General features: G+C 33.5%; 1 protein-coding gene across 8 annotated transcripts in view; it reads left to right on the top strand.

The window, feature by feature from the left end:
• Positions 1-16,182, top strand: part of Pka-R2 (cAMP-dependent protein kinase type II regulatory subunit) — a 405,682-nt gene that overhangs the window by 365,286 nt on the left and 24,214 nt on the right. For all 8 annotated transcript variants that reach the window (XM_067775444.1, XM_067775442.1, XM_067775447.1 and 5 more), the window contains 6 exons: positions 2,690-2,871; positions 8,965-9,065; positions 12,963-13,058; positions 13,174-13,321; positions 14,182-14,257; positions 14,329-14,511. In XM_067775444.1, the coding sequence (XP_067631545.1) occupies positions 2,690-2,871; positions 8,965-9,065; positions 12,963-13,058; positions 13,174-13,321; positions 14,182-14,257; positions 14,329-14,511 (786 nt within the window). The remainder of the gene's footprint in view (positions 1-2,689; positions 2,872-8,964; positions 9,066-12,962; positions 13,059-13,173; positions 13,322-14,181; positions 14,258-14,328; positions 14,512-16,182) is intronic.

Here is a 16,182-nt window from a genome sequence, read left to right as displayed (position 1 = left end):
AGTTTACTGCAAATTCTAGTTAAAAACTTTGAAATATTTTTTGTAAATGTTTTGAAATAAGTTTACATACTTTATATATTCACACAAATAGTGTAAATAATTTCACATAATAATTAAATTTTTAACTGTGAGCGCAAATTTATCGCATAAAATGCAATGAAATGTTCATTCCGTGCAAGTCCGCCATGACGTATGAGCAACGTTATGAGTAATATATGTAAAGTTGATTACTGAGCTGTGCAAATTTATGTACATATACATACATTAGAGCGGGTCAAATTTTTTTCCATCAGGAGTATAGCAAAAACGTAATCTATAGATGATTCTAAGGAAAATTGCTGAAGATACCATAGCTCTAAGTCCGATTTCTAGTCCCCGCCTTTTGCAAAATAGACATTTTACCATATGAATGTAGGGTTTGGCAAAGAAATCTTCATAACTTCTGATGGAATTATAGGAAAAGTAGCATCTTGAAATTGCTTTGGCCATTTGATATAAATATTTAACATCTGTAGATAATTCTCGAGAGCAAAAAAGATTTTAAAAAATAATAACATAAAATTACTTTTATTTTGAAAAATACGTTAAAATGGTCAATTATAAGTAAAAAAATAATTTTTTAAATAAATTACATTAATATTATAAAAATTCTGTTTTTTGCTTATTACTTGAAAATATAGATGTTTTAAAAAAATTTTTTCTACTAAATCGAATTCGTAAAAAGAAAAACTGTCGGAAAGAAATGTCCATAAGAAATTTGTTAAAAATGATAATATAGTAGTTAAAAGTTCATTTTAGGCAAATTTCTCATAATTTAAGCCTGATATCTCTACTAAAATACAAAAACACTATAAATATTAATACAGATTCTGAAATGTACGTAAAATACCTACAAAGTAAGCCCAATATGATTTTTTTCCTATAATTCTATCAGAAGCTATGAAGATTTTTAGCCAAACCCTACATTCACATGGCAAAATGTCTATTTTGCAATAGGCGGGGACTCGAAATCGGACTTAGAGCTATGGTGTATTCAGCAATTTTTCTTAGAATCATCTGTAAATAAGTTTTTGCTATAGTCCTGATGAAAAAAATCCATCTATATAATTTGACCCGCTCTAACATACATACATATGAATACATAAATAGTTGCTCGCACATAATGTCATAGTAAATACTTTATTATTTATTAACCAGCACACAAAAACTGTATCCAAATAACTAAGATGCTTTAAGTTAAGCCCCGTATAAGAAATAATGTGCCCGCTTGCGAATTATAAACACAAGGTCTTAAACTTATATGTTACAATAGGTCAGAATACTTGGCACCTCAGATCACCGCAGGTTGTTTCTATTAAGGTTAGCAGGGACGACTGTCTGGAATTCACTGAAAGCTTGTTTGATGTTCGGTGTATTAAATTGTATGTCCCCCAATCTGAGCTTCTTTTTCGTCTAACTTTGCTCCCGCCAAACACTACATGGCCGAATTCCAGAGCTTTGAAAGAGATCACGAGACGAAATGGAGTTGGAAGTGTGCAAAAATGGCGGAACATACGATACAAGTATACGCCGATGGTTCCAAATTGACGGAAGAGGTCAGGTCTGCCATTTACTGCGTTGATCCAATGATAAGTAGGTCCTGCAGGGTGCTAGACCACTGTATTGTCTTTCAATCGGAAATTGTAACCATGAAGAAAGCAGAAGAAGCTCTGCAAGAAGCGTGAGCTGAAGTCGCGTCAATATATAAATTGAAAGTCAGGCGGCGATTAAGGCAATAATTTCACATGGTACTTCAACAAGAAGATTATACAATTTTACTGGGTTCCCGGTGAAAAAGAGATAGAAGGTAACGAAAAGGCTGATGAGTTGGCGAATAATGATGTAGCACTCGATGACTCGAAGGTAGACGCCCCAATCCTTTGGAATGCATGAAAATCAGTCAAAGTTGCATAAAGCGCATGATTACACAATGTCTAAGATCATGTGCAAGTCCTACGATATCAGACCTACAAATTTTCTCATAGCCTTAAAGAGAAAAAATTTAAGGCTCATGATGGACATACTAAGCGGATACTGCTCTGGCTCATGATGGGTATACTAACCGTATACTGCCCTGGCGTCACAAGAATATGAATTTGGCCTTGTCAGTAAGCAGATGTAGGAAAGGCGAGCTGCATGTAGAGACGGTTAAGAATGTGTTGTGTTCTCTGCCCTAGCGATGACAAGGGTCCACTTACTAAGAGCAACAGAGTTGGCAGATCTCGAGGCAGCTATTAGGCTAAGTCCATGAAACTTTTAGAATTTGTCAAAAGGACGAAGTTATTTTATATCATAACTCCTAGTATTTATTGCAGTTATTCCATTTGGTCGTTAAACAAATTCTGGTAACACTATGAAAACATTTAGTCCATTAGATATCTTTATTGAGCGGCCAGTTCTACCTAACCTAACTTTTTCGGGATTTCTGAAAATTTTCCGAATTTGTGAATGTGAGGATTATGACGTGCACTGAATTCTTTTCCTAAGCGATAGGTTATGGTCACCATTACAGAGACGTCAGTCCCTAAAAGCGGACAATCGCTACGGGTTATACTTAGGACTAGTAGTTTTTAACATTACAGACCTTTAATTTAAAAAAAATTGCTTTTAATCACTGGATTAATATCTTTTTAATTTCATATCCTTACAGAACCAGTTCGCCGCTTCACAACACGCCGTAAATCCGTCTTCGCAGAGGCTTATGATCCAGAAAATGATGCCGATGATGACGAGGCCGAACGCAAGGTCTATCCTAAATCAGATGAGCAGCGTGCTCGTCTAACCGAATCAGTGAAGAATGTACTCTTATTCCGCTCTCTAGATGATGAACAGGTGAGTTTTTTGTATACAATAAACGGGGAGCTTTAAGCTCGTTTACATACATAGTTTTTCTTTTTTGTAGCAAAGACATCCATAGGGATATCCATATTAGTTCCTAATTTTTATAGTCACAAAATCACTAGATCGATTATCATGAAAGTTTTGTAGCACTCAGCGGCCATATTTTTTCTTCAATTAATATTTCATGATTTCTCTGCTTTTCCGGAATTGGGAGCGACCTATTCGAAATAAGTCTTAATTATAATGCGATTTGTTTGAAATTTTGTACATAGGCATGCTTTTATTTAGACTCATTTAGGGTGACCGCCGTGATAAGGTAGTAGCGTGCTCCGCCTATCACACTGAAGATCCTGGGCAAAACAACATAATAAATTTAGAAAAAAGCTGTTTCAATTAGAAAAGGTTTTTCTAAGCGGGAACGCCCCTCGATAATGTCTTGGAAAACATTCTTAGTTTATTTCCGCTATGAAAAGCTTCTCAGTGAAAATTCATCTGCCTTGCAGCTGTCCTTCGGATAAAACATGTAGGTCCCATTCCGCCCATTTGTAGGAAAAAATAAAGAAAAGGAGCAAGATTCCAATTTGATGGGAAGCTCGGCCTAAATAACCTCGGAGGTAAATTGCGCAAATTATTATTTTTTTTTCGCATAGGACATAGACAAGCACATTCATTTAAAACCCACTCAGTATTTAGGTGATTAAAGTTTGAATTTCCCTACAATCAATAAAATTTGATTACTTTTTCTGACTAAATAATGAGTTATCATACAATTGAACAAAAGAAATAATGAAATATGAATACTTTTGTTGATCAAAAACTGAATATTGTTTTTCAATCATATTTTGGAATCATATTTGAATCAAATGTGTTTACTTTAGGTGATCAACAATTTTTAATAATTTTTCATTCAGTTTTCTGAATCATTTCTGAATATCTTTGTTGACTGAATAATGAATTTTATACTTTTTAAAATTTTTCTTTTCATTGAAGATCTTATTTTTTCCACATACACACATTTTTTCAATCATGAAGTTCGAAAAAAATATATTAAAATTTTATTATTTATACAAAGACAAGAAATAATGTAAATACTGCTCGTAACCGAAGATGTCCCCAACCATTCCCCCACCTTCGCCGCCACCCCCCCCCCCCCCCCCCCCCCACCCCAGAAAATACAAATCCAACCATTAGACAATACAAAGGTTGTGAACTATTCGAACCCCAGGTAAGTGAAACTCTCTTGACATATGTACCTGGCTATGGCTTCAACATCCCGTACCATATCGTATTTTAAGATGTTGACGATCATAGGTGATTTTGGATGTTGTAGCCGCAGGTGTATATCGGTCAAGTTTGTTTGCGAATTACATTTGGTTCAAATAGCTCACTTCCGCATGCTTTCTTTCCCTGATGAAATATGATTATAATGTAGTATCATATTTTGTATGAGATATGAAGAATAAATACATAATAATCGTATTCGAAAATCATTCAAAAATCTTAACCAAAACGAACGAAATATGTTCACCCTCTGATCAGAAAATGACTGCGAAAAGCAGTCAAATAAAAAAATTAAAGTTCAATTTTACAATGATATCAATTATGAATAAAAAGAGTTTCGAAATATGAATCATAAATAATTATTCAAGAATAATCACAATTAGGGTACATTTTTCTCCCGACAATACATTAATTTTCGAATAGAAAATACTTTTAAATTTGAACGTTTTTAATCATCTTGGAGTATGATATTTCAATATTTTTTGATCAAAATTTTCAAAAAATGCTGGCTGGGAACTCGCTTGTATTAGCTTCATATGTATATTTGTATGTATGTATTTTATGCTCAATAATAAAACAAATGTTATGTTTAGGCACCGGTACCCGTCTTTTCAGGTGGGACGGATATTTTTGTTTGCAATGGGTTGGTTTTTAATAAAACAAAGTGTTTATTTTTTCTACATATATATTAGCCGCACTTTCTTAATGGTTTATCCTAGAGTTTGAAGTTAAATCAGCTGATTTGAATTATGATACGCTATATAAACGGCTGCAATATCACACTATCTCGGCTGTTGTTCTGAAAACGCTATCTCGGAAAATATTTTTCAAAGGGCCTCATATCCGAATTCGGTTGAAAAACGCTCCATCAGAATTTTTATACTTAGCTGAGCAGAGCTCACAGAGTATGTTAATTTTGTTCGCATAACGGTACCCCGTAACGGCATAAACTAATCGAGATAGATATAGATTTCTATATATCAAAACGATGTGGGCGAAAAGCAACTCATTTAGCCATGTCCGTTCGTCCGTCTGTCCGTAAACACGATAACTTGAGTAAATTTTGAGATATCTTAATGAAATTTGGTATGTAATTTCCTCAGCACTCATCTCAGATTGCTATTTAAAATGAACGAAATCGCCACGCTCACTTTTTCGATATCGAAAATTTTGGGAAACCGATTAAGTATGATAATTAATTACCAAACACGGATAAAGCGAAGAAACTTGGTAGGTGGGTTGACCTTATGACGCAGAATAGCAAATTAGTAAAATTTGGGACAATGGGCGTGGCACCGCCCACTTTTAAAAGAAGGTAATTTAAAAGTTTTGCAAGGCGGAATTTAGCAGCTGAGTATGTAATATTCGGTTACACCCGAACTTAGCCTTCCTTACTTGTTTTCTTAAACTTTCTACCACCGTCGAAACGTATTGAGTTTTTGTGTGGATATGGAGTTTTTGAAACAAATTCTAAGATAAGGCGTTCTTCAACCGATTTCTAAGATTCCATGGAATTATTCCTAGTGAAATTTTACAATATCCTTCTTAGACCTAAACTATTTTAGTACTTAGATCTCTTAGCATTACTTCAAAGCATTAATACTGCACCTTTTTCACCCTTCCGCCAAATGTTTACTGAACGAATTATTTGAAATAACACGTTCATTTCAGTTTCATTTTACGATTGTAGTGTGCTTGCTCATTAATTAAGCAAACAATAAATATAGATAATTTTCCAATTTGCAATAATTTGTTCAACTTATTGCAAGTGACTTTTAAATGAGACGCTAGTCACAAAGTGCAGCTGGAGTTGCGCTTTTTTAAATATTTGCTCTAACTATTCATATTCATTGCTTATTTTCCTATTTAACAAATTAAAAACGCGCCTATTTTGTATGCACTCAAGCTCATATCTGTGTCTCAAGTCTTAACAGCGTAAGTCTAAGCTCACGCCATCGAAAAGTTTTTTTAACACACTTCAAATTTCGAATATAGAAGGCAAATATAAAAAAAATTCCATTCAAAACCAATAACCCAAATATGGATCGTTATACATTTTTAAAATCTAAAATCGTTTGTGTTTCTTTAGTAAGCATGAAATGCTATGAAAAATTAATTTTGCGAATCATCCTATCTCGACTTAGGCTATTATCGTTTGTAACCCTTGATATTTGTTCAGCCAAGCTCGCTGCTGCATATAAATTAATATTTTTGTATTTCTCAAATGAGTTAGCATCATAATAAGCTTTGAAACAAGAGAGTTTGTCATAAGTTATTTTTCAATTGTTTTGTTAATGTAAAAAATTCATTTATGATATTCCTAATTGAACAAAGTCGATAAGAGCAGCCACGTATTCTATTGAATACATGCTCTAATGGAAAACAAAAGATTTTCGGTACGAACTTGGAATAAAAGTAAATTTTATAATTTTTATTGTTTTCACCGGAAGTTCACAAAACATTAACTTTTACCTGCTAAGATGCTTGTAAAAAACAATCCTAAACTTTACGTTCACTTTTGTAAGCTTATTTTAAGCACTTAGTAAGCATGGATTGTTTGTTGGGTTATTGCAAATTTTAATGGAATATTGAAATCCTCCTATCCACCCCCTCTAACGCATTTCACGTGAACATCAAGCTATATTCCGACATTCGTTGCCTATTTGTACACATTGGCTGGTGTGCAAAAAACAAATATACATACCTACAGCAACGAGCAGAAAAATAGCAGTGACCGCCGTGGCGTGGTGGTAGCATGCTTCGCCTACCACATCGAATATCCTGGGTTCACGCCCCGGGTAAAGCAACATCAAAATTTTAGAAACAAGCTTTTTCAATTAGAAGACAGTTTTTCTAAGCGGGGTCGACCCTCGGCAGTGATTTTGCAAACACTCCCCGGTGTATTTCTGCCACGAAAAACTTCTCAGTGGAAACTCATGTGCCTTGCAGATGCCGTTTGGAGTCAGCATAAAACACATAGGTCTCGACCCGCCAATTTGTAGGAAAAATTAAAAATAAGGAGCACGACACAAATTAGACAAGAAGCTTGGCCTAAAATCTTTTCGGAGGCTATCGCGGCTTACATTTTTTATTTATAATCTATTTTTAAGTTTCTTTAATTCAATATTTATTTGGTTTTTTTCCATATTTTAGAAAAAAGGATGAATTTTGTAACTAAACTATGCAATACTTATTATTAAGAATTCATGAGCTTAAAACCGGCTTATAATAATTGAATATTCAATTACTACGTTTTTCTAAGAGAAACTGAAATGAAGGAATGAAACATTTACTGGCATATTGCGATGGATCCATTTCGAAAACCGCCAACGTAATCATCATCAGGCAATTTCGCAATGTTATCAAAGGTTTCACCGAGATTCGAACCGCGAATCACACGGTCAAACTGCAGTTGCCTTAACAACTAGGCTATCCTGCTGGTATTTGTTTTCATGATTCTTTTCATTTTTTCTCATTTCCACACTAACAACACAATTGAGACATTCTGGCTCTATTAATTTGCGTGTTGTGTAGATTTGTTTTTGTGAAGTTCCTTTTTCGTTGAGAATGAGAAGCTTTGTAAACTTGTGCTCAGTTTTACATATGTATTTATGTTTGTTTGTTTAATGGTGTGTTCAATTTATACTTATTATTAAGAGTTCATGAGCTTAACACCGGCTTATAATAATTGAATATTCAATTACTATATTTTTCTAAGAGAAACTGAAATGAAGGAAAGAAACATTTACTGGCATATTACGATGGATCCATTTCGAAAACCGCCAACGTAATCATCATCAGGCAATTTCGTAATGTTATCAAAGGTTTCACCGAGATTCGAACCGCGAATCACACGGTCAAACTGCAGTTGCCACTAGGCTATCCTGCTGGTATTTGTTTTCATACTTCATTTCAGTTTTTCTCATTTCTACACTAACAACACAATTGCGAGAGGTGTTAAGCTCATGAATTCTTAATAATAAGTATAAATTGAACACACCATTAAACAAACAAACATAAAAAACTATGCAAACTAATCTCAAAAACGTTTTCGAAAAAGATTCGAAATTTCGAAAAATTTTATTTTGTGTCGAACTTTTTATTTGAAAATGTCGGAGTTTTTTTGAGTATGCAGTTTTGTAGCAGAATACATTATAAGTCTTACAAAGTACAAGTTATATATAGATCGCTAAAACTAGCGCATTAATTTTTTGCCGATGCCTGTTTCTGCTTTTCTTACATACATACATATAAACGTATGTACGCGTATGGGTATCTGAAACACCCTTCGAGATTGAAATCAAAACGAACTTTGCAAATAAAAAAAAAAAATCAGAAAATTCTTAAACAAAAAGTTTAAAATTTTTTCAAAAAAATATTCAAGATAAAAGAAAAATTTCATTAACAAAAACTGGTTATAATTTCCGTTGCTATTTGCGTATTCGCTGTTGTACATATGCACATAACTCCTTCGCGCTGGAATTTATGTGATATCCATAAATTCCATTAATCCATTTTTAATTTTATATTTATTTTTTCGGTTTTTGTTTTTGCGTGGCACCAGACATTTTTTCATCATTTCGCACTATAACATGATAATCTCTCATTCGCTAGCAAAGTGAGGTTACCGAATTTTTTTTTTTTTTGTTTTTTTTTTTTTGCAAAACAGAAACACTATTCTCGTCGAAAACAAAAGCAACACACTCAACCACACATAAATATCACAACTATTAAATTGTACTGCATACGTACATACATATGTCGGAAATTATATTGAATTGTGGAATTTTATTATTTTTCCAGATGAATCAAGTATTGGACGCCATGTTCGAGAAGCGTGTACAACCAGACGAATTCATCATTCGGCAGGGTGATGATGGTGATAATTTCTATGTTATTGAATCGTGAGTACCTATATCAATTCAGTTTTCATTTTGTTTAGTAAGTGCTTCCTTATAATTAGATATACACTAGCAGACCCGGCAGACATTGTTCTGCCCTAAATTTGGTTTATCTGCATACATTTTAATAAGCTTTTTCCGTCTAACTCTGCCCTCCCCCCTCCTCACTTTTTCTTAATCCTTTTATTCACTCCTCCCTCCGTCTTTTTCGCTTCATCTATCTCTATCTTCGTCTCACTGTATCTCTTTCTCAGTCTCCTTCTCTCTTTTCTCTTCTCTCAAGTTCTTCTCATTCTTCTTCGCCCCTTATTGCCAGTCCCAGAGGGCGGTATCTATTTTGTTCCAGTCCCATTCCGAGTCCCCTTCCCACTCCCAGTCTCAGTCCCAGTCCTAGTCCTAATCCCAGTCCGTCTCTGGTCTACTTCCCGGAAAAAAGGATCGTAAATACTAATATAGGCAAATTTATATACCAAATTTCCGGCAAATCGAATAGTACGTATGTAAATAGGTATGTGAGTATTATTAACTCATGTCTTTATTTCGGCTTCGCATTCATATTTATCAGTATTGCCAGGTTGATGCGCCTAATCCAATATAACAAAAAAATTTACTTTAAAGCTCTCAGCAACAGCTTTCATTTGATATCCATATTACACACACATTCTAGGGGTATCCGGGTCCACGTTTTGGCCTATATCTCGAAACCATAGTCACCAATAGATATGAAAACTGTACTAAAGCACTCATCAACAGCTTCAATTTGATGCTCATAATGTAAAAATACATCCTAGTGTTACCCTGATCCACGTTTTGGCAAATATCTCGAAACCCTAGTCACCCAGGGGTACGAAAAATTCCCTGTATCAAAGTACTCATAAAAAGCTTCCATTTGACAGCCATATTGTATAAACACATCCCAGGATTACCTTAGCATAAAAAATATATTGAAGAATTAAATTTCCTTAGTGCACAAATATTAGCATATACATGCAAAAATACCAAAAAAATAAAACTTTTGTTTAAGAATTTTAAGGAAATGTTCAATATTTTTAACGAAAGAGTATTTTTGAAGAGATGTTTGCATTCTTAACCATTTATGTTGCATTAACTTGGCAACAACGCATAAATATGTATGTACATACATATGTCAAGCTGATATGATATGAAAATACATGCATACATATAAATGTACTCCCGAAGTTAAATAACGTAGCGAATGCTATGTGTCGCCTTAATCAAAAGCAATTTGCGCGCACAGTTGACACCGAACAACCACACACACGCATTTTTTTGTAAAAATTTTACTTTTGTTTAAACAATTTGACTGATATAAGAAAGGAATCAAGTATTTTTTTGATGCAGAACGAAGGTAAACGTTTCAAAGTTTTACTGAAAAGTGGAATTCTTTAAATCCATCCATCCGTTTATGCGGTATAGCTGTGTAAACAAAAATTTTATAATTTTTTACTACATTTTGGCAATTTGCCACGCCCCTATAATATATACCTTCAAAATATATTAACTGTACCATCTCACGTAGCTAGGCTTTCAAATGCAAAAAACCGTTTTAAAATCGGAGCAGTCTGTGTGAAGTTATGTGCGTACTTATTTTATAAGATTTATATTTATTTAGCGACTTTATTTTATAAGATTTATAAAAGATTTTTCAATTTATGTATGAATAGCGGATGCAACTTAAAAAGATTCTACCAATATGGATGGCGGCAATTATAATTTGATACTGAAACAAAATATTTTATTTTGATAAATATTTTCGATATTTGAAAATAAAATTAAAATAAAATAAAAAATATATAAAGACATATTTTTGCTAAACTTTGATTTTTAAGAAATATTTTTATTGGAGCTTTTCGGCCGGGGGTTTTTCCTTCTTAATAAAACAACGTTTTATTTAGTCATCCTACGCGTTTCGACGGAATTTTTGCGTCTTCATCACGGATTTTTTAATCATAATTTTTTGTACATTAACAACTAATTATTTTTTGTTAATTATGATTAAAAAATCCCTGATGAAGACGCAAAAATTGCGTCGAAACGCGTAGGATGGCTAAATAAAACGTTATTTTATTAAGAAGGAAAAAAACCCTCGGCCGAAAAGCTCCAATAAAAATATTGTTAAAATTGTCTCTTGGCCTAATATAAATAATTTGATTTTTAAATTTTGATATAGAAATTGCAAAAATATTTATGAGAAGAAAAAGGTAAAAGTGGAGCGCACATTACTTGGATTGGAAAGTTGGTAGGAAAGGAGATATTATTAGTCAATCAATTGCGCTCCACCTTTATGTTTTTACTTTTTGCAATTTCTATGTCAAAATTTAAAAATCAAAGTTTAGGAAGAATATGTGTTTATATAAGGAGACATTTTTCGCTGATTTTTGTCCATTTATATAAAGGAAGTGCTTAAAATTTTTTTATTTTATTTTTATTTTCTCCCTTTCTTACATTTTCTCGGCGTCTTAACCTATCTGTTAAGTTTTAAGCTTGTAGCTAAATGAGAACTTACATAAAAATCAATCCCAAAATTCTCTTCGTTCCGTTTGATTTTTCCGTGCGCCCCCTAGCGAAACTTTTTCTATCGTGTCATCAACCTCTGAATTAAGCTCTAAATTTTTAGCCTCTAGCTCATCGAGAAGTTACTTAAAATCCGGTTTCAAATTTCCAAATTATTATCTAAATATTTCGATCCGTGCGCCTCCTAACGGAATTTTTCTCCTTTTCTTACATTTTCTCGGCGTCTTATCTTATCTGTGAAGCTTTACAGTTGTAGCTCAATGAGAACTTACATAAAAATCAATCCCAAAATTCCCTCCGTTTCGTACGATTTTTCTAAATATGTCAGTCCGTGCACCCCCTAGCGAATTTTTTTGTATCGTATCATCGGCTGACATCGACCTCTGAATTAAGTTTGAAATTTCAAGTTTCTAGCTCATCGAGAAGTTACTTAAAAGCTGGTTAAAATTCTAATCTAATTATTTCGATCCGTGCGCCACCTAACGGTTTGTTTTCCTTTTGTTGCATTGTCACTGTGTTCTAATCTATGTGTAAAGTTTCACGTTTGTATGAGAAGTTACTTAAAAATCGTTTGCAAGATTTGTATGAAAAGCGGACAAACATTCAACCGACCTAATATAAAGGAAGTAAAATATCGATAGATGGCAAAGTTTAAGAAGAATTCGTTCTAAATAGAGCATTCTTCCAGGCGCTGGTACTCAATTGCGTCAAGTTACTCATCAAATAAATTTGACGAACGAAAGCGCATATTGGACACATACATATTTTTTTGCTTTAGTTAAGCAAATAAAAAAATGAAATGAAATGAATGAATGAAAATGTTATAGATCTATATAATGATGCCGATGCATAGTAGGACATTTCAAATTGTGTTTAAATTTTACTGAATTATTTGATGCTATTGTCTTTGGGAACATTATTCGTGCATTTTTATTAATTTCGAATTTGAACTGGAGCCGGATTTACATGTCGACTATCGCTACAACGACATTATAAAAGAAATTACTTATTTCTACCCTAAGTCCTGAAAACTCAGTCCATGCAGCTACAGCAGCGTAAACGAAAATAGCAGTGGTAATTTCTACTAATTCTTTTTTTTCGATAGCTTTCGAGAAAACTTCTGCGTATGTTGACACTGTACCAATGCAAAGCAATATCAAAAGCGTTTGCGCAAAAATTCGAAGACTTTTAAACCTTTTACGAAAAATGTCTACAGTTTTGTATCCCAATCATTTTTAGTCTTATAAAGTAGAAATTATAGGTATTTCGAAATTCGCATTAATTTTTTAAAATTTTTTCTCGTATTAGGCTCTGGTTCTCATTCATATCTATAATCATAATTTTTCTATTTCCATTCATTTCCAGTGGAGTTTACAAAGTAATTTGTAATGGCGATCATATTTCTACTTATGACAATAGTGGTATTTTCGGTGAATTAGCGCTGCTTTACAATGTTCCAAGGTAAATAAACGAATTATTGCTGGCATTACTGTCTTTCATTTTGTAGAGTAACAAACCTTTAAAATATTTTTCCAAAAATTTTGATTGCAACTTCATATTTTTCATTTGATTCCAGAGCCGCATCCATACAAGCTGTTACAGAGGGTCTATTATGGGCTATGGATCGTCAAACGTTCCGTCGCATTCTACTAAAATCTGCTTTCAAAAAGCGAAAAATGTACGAAACGCTATTGGATAGTGTACCAATGTTAAAAGCGTTGAAGGTAAATTGAAAATTAAGGAAAAGAATTTCGATTTGATGAGTTCAGTGAAAAGAGGCCTACATGCTAGTCAATAAGTTGTCACAGCGATGCAATGATGCAAATTCACTAGTATGATCGGCGATATTTTGTTATTCTTGTGGTTATTGGGGCCATTGTGGATAAGACAAGTGTGATAACTTCTGCATAGACGTCGAAATTACAAATAGAACCGATCACCTGATTTTTAATTGACTAAAGTGGTCTCATTCTGTATCTCTTTTTATCACCCGCTGAAGATAGCCGGCAGTATGCATCGCCATATTGAACATTCTGTCAAAACGCTGCCAAAACGCTAAGAAGTAGCCATCTTAAACATCCTCTCAGGAGATTGACGTATAACATATCACGCTTGTTTTATCCACAATGATTGCGACCGATAAATAGAAAACAAAACAAAAGTTTTCCTTCGACGCGTTTCGATACATTTTTTTATCTTCATCAGGGAGTCTGTACATTTAAGCATAATATTTGAATATATAGTATCCCTGACAAAAATGAAAGAAAACCATAGAAACGCGTAGGAGGAAGTGAAAAAAAAATACAACCTCCCCTGAAGAAGATGGAAAAAAATTCATCGAAACGGGAAAAGCACATGAATGTTGGGTGTTATTGTTATGCGGGACTGCCTTTTATTGCTTAATGTATGGAAGCATTTTTAAAGCACTTTTTAATTATAATTTATTAAATGTTTTTAGAAATTTTTTTATAAATTTATCGGCTGAAAAGCCCCAATAAACCCAAACAAATTCTGAATATATCTTGAATGTCTTTTTATATGTAAAGCGTCTTTAATTCAACTAATCAAATATTTTACATTTTAGTCCTATGAGCGAATGAATTTGGCTGATGCTCTCGTTACCAAAGCCTTTTCACATTCTGATAGAATCATCAAGCAAGGTAGAAACAATTCAATTTTTTTTAAATATCTTTTTAGAAACATAAAATTTACATGCGCGATTTACTTGTAGGCGACGCCGCCAATGGCATGTACTTCATTGAGGATGGAAATGTTGTTGTGAAAATGGATCAGGACGGCAAAGAGATTGAAATCTCAAGACTAGGAAAAGGTCAATATTTCGGTGAGTTGGCTTTGGTTACACACCGACCACGTGCTGCTTCCGTTTATGCTGATGGCGATGTTAAAGTGGCATGTAAGTATTGAAAATATTATTAAAAAAAAAAAAACAACAAAAACATATCGACTTAATTACTCTTGTAGTAGTAGTTCTTGTTCCATATTACTATTTAATAATTTAAAAAAAGTTTTTTTTGTATTATACCACACTCATTGATTTTGAAGATACTGTGTTGCATTTTGCTTTGAATTTTGTATTCCCCTTTAAAAAAAAAAAAAACAACGTGAGTACTAAGTATTCGTGATGTTCGATGTGTAAACATTGCTAAACATCTAGAAAACGAATGCTTTCGAGTTAACAAGAGCTCGCTCAGGAGCTGAAGTTAAACCACAACAGACGTAACTTTACCAGAAGCAAATAATTTCGGTCTTTTTGAGAGTCTGCTTGGCTTCCTATCGGTAACAACCGATATTAAGAAGCTATTGTTGTATTATCAACTTAATTTCGGTAGCGAATGATTATTGTCGGGCTATCAAATAGTATCATCTTCTTATAGCCGAGACATCGGCTTTTTATTGGTTTCTTGTCGGCTTGTTATCGACGGGTTCCAGACGTTTAATCGATTTTATATTGAAATTTTGTCAGTGTCTACAAATCAATAACCAGCAATGGCAATTTCACACAGAGGCTTAATGAAATAATTAGTTAAGTTTTCTACATTAAAGCCCGAATTGAACTCAATCTTCAATAAAAAATGCCAATTCTTAATTATCTCGTTATTCCTTTATTGAATGCCTAATCGAGTGAGAAATCCAGTCGGTTTTGCTTGGTGCTTCGAATGTAACAAATGACAATCAAAAATTAATTATTTACAATAATTTACGAAAAATAGATAAGCACGAACAAATTCAAAATTTAATTTTCGCTGCATTTGCTGCAAAAGATAATATGGCTTTTTCGAATATAGGCACAAATTTGGTTAGGTGCAACGTCTATAGGTAGTTGCGCATGCATTTTATTTTGATTGTATTTATAGTTAAGAAGGAAACGGCTGCATTCCATTTTACTGGTAACTATTTTTTGTAAAGACGAAATATTTTATTTTTTTGGGGCTGCTGATAGATGTTCGCTTAATGAAGTGAAAGGCCCTATATGAAAAGGGAAACTTAATTATTTCATTAAATAGTATTGATTCGATTAAGATTCTGTATGAAAATGATATAACACTCGGATAAGAAATATATAACTTCACGATATCAAATTGATAATTTAAGGAAAAATCGATAGCTTTCGATAGCGAATCTAGAACTTTTTGATAACAAACCGATAACTCGTCGATAAGAAATGGATAACATGCCGTAATCCGATGATAATAAACCAACAACAAACCGATAACAAAGAACTAACACGCCGTTCGTTTTCGATTCAGCCTCCAGTTTTGACTTCCTTCCTTTACTTTCCTCTCCCCTCTTCTTGCAGTATGCTCCCAAATAGTGATGGAACGATATTTCGCTATTGGTGATTGCATCGCCGTGAATGAAAAATCGCTAATAGCGATAGCTATTGCTAACCAAATATATCAGTGATTGGCATTTTGGCAGCATTTCGCCAATACCGATATTTCTTCTTGAAGCTATATTTCTTCACTCGGTTGTGTTTACTTTTAGCTAGTTTGCTCTTTCAGGCGACGTTATTTTGAATTGATATTTTTATAAACTACGTTTTAATCTGGTTGGCTGCGAAAAT

The sequence above is a fragment of the Eurosta solidaginis genome, chromosome 3 (genome assembly GCF_040869045.1).
Source record: "Eurosta solidaginis isolate ZX-2024a chromosome 3, ASM4086904v1, whole genome shotgun sequence".
NCBI classification, from domain to species: Eukaryota; Metazoa; Arthropoda; class Insecta; order Diptera; family Tephritidae; genus Eurosta; species Eurosta solidaginis.
This window is presented reverse-complemented; position numbering and strand designations above follow the sequence as displayed.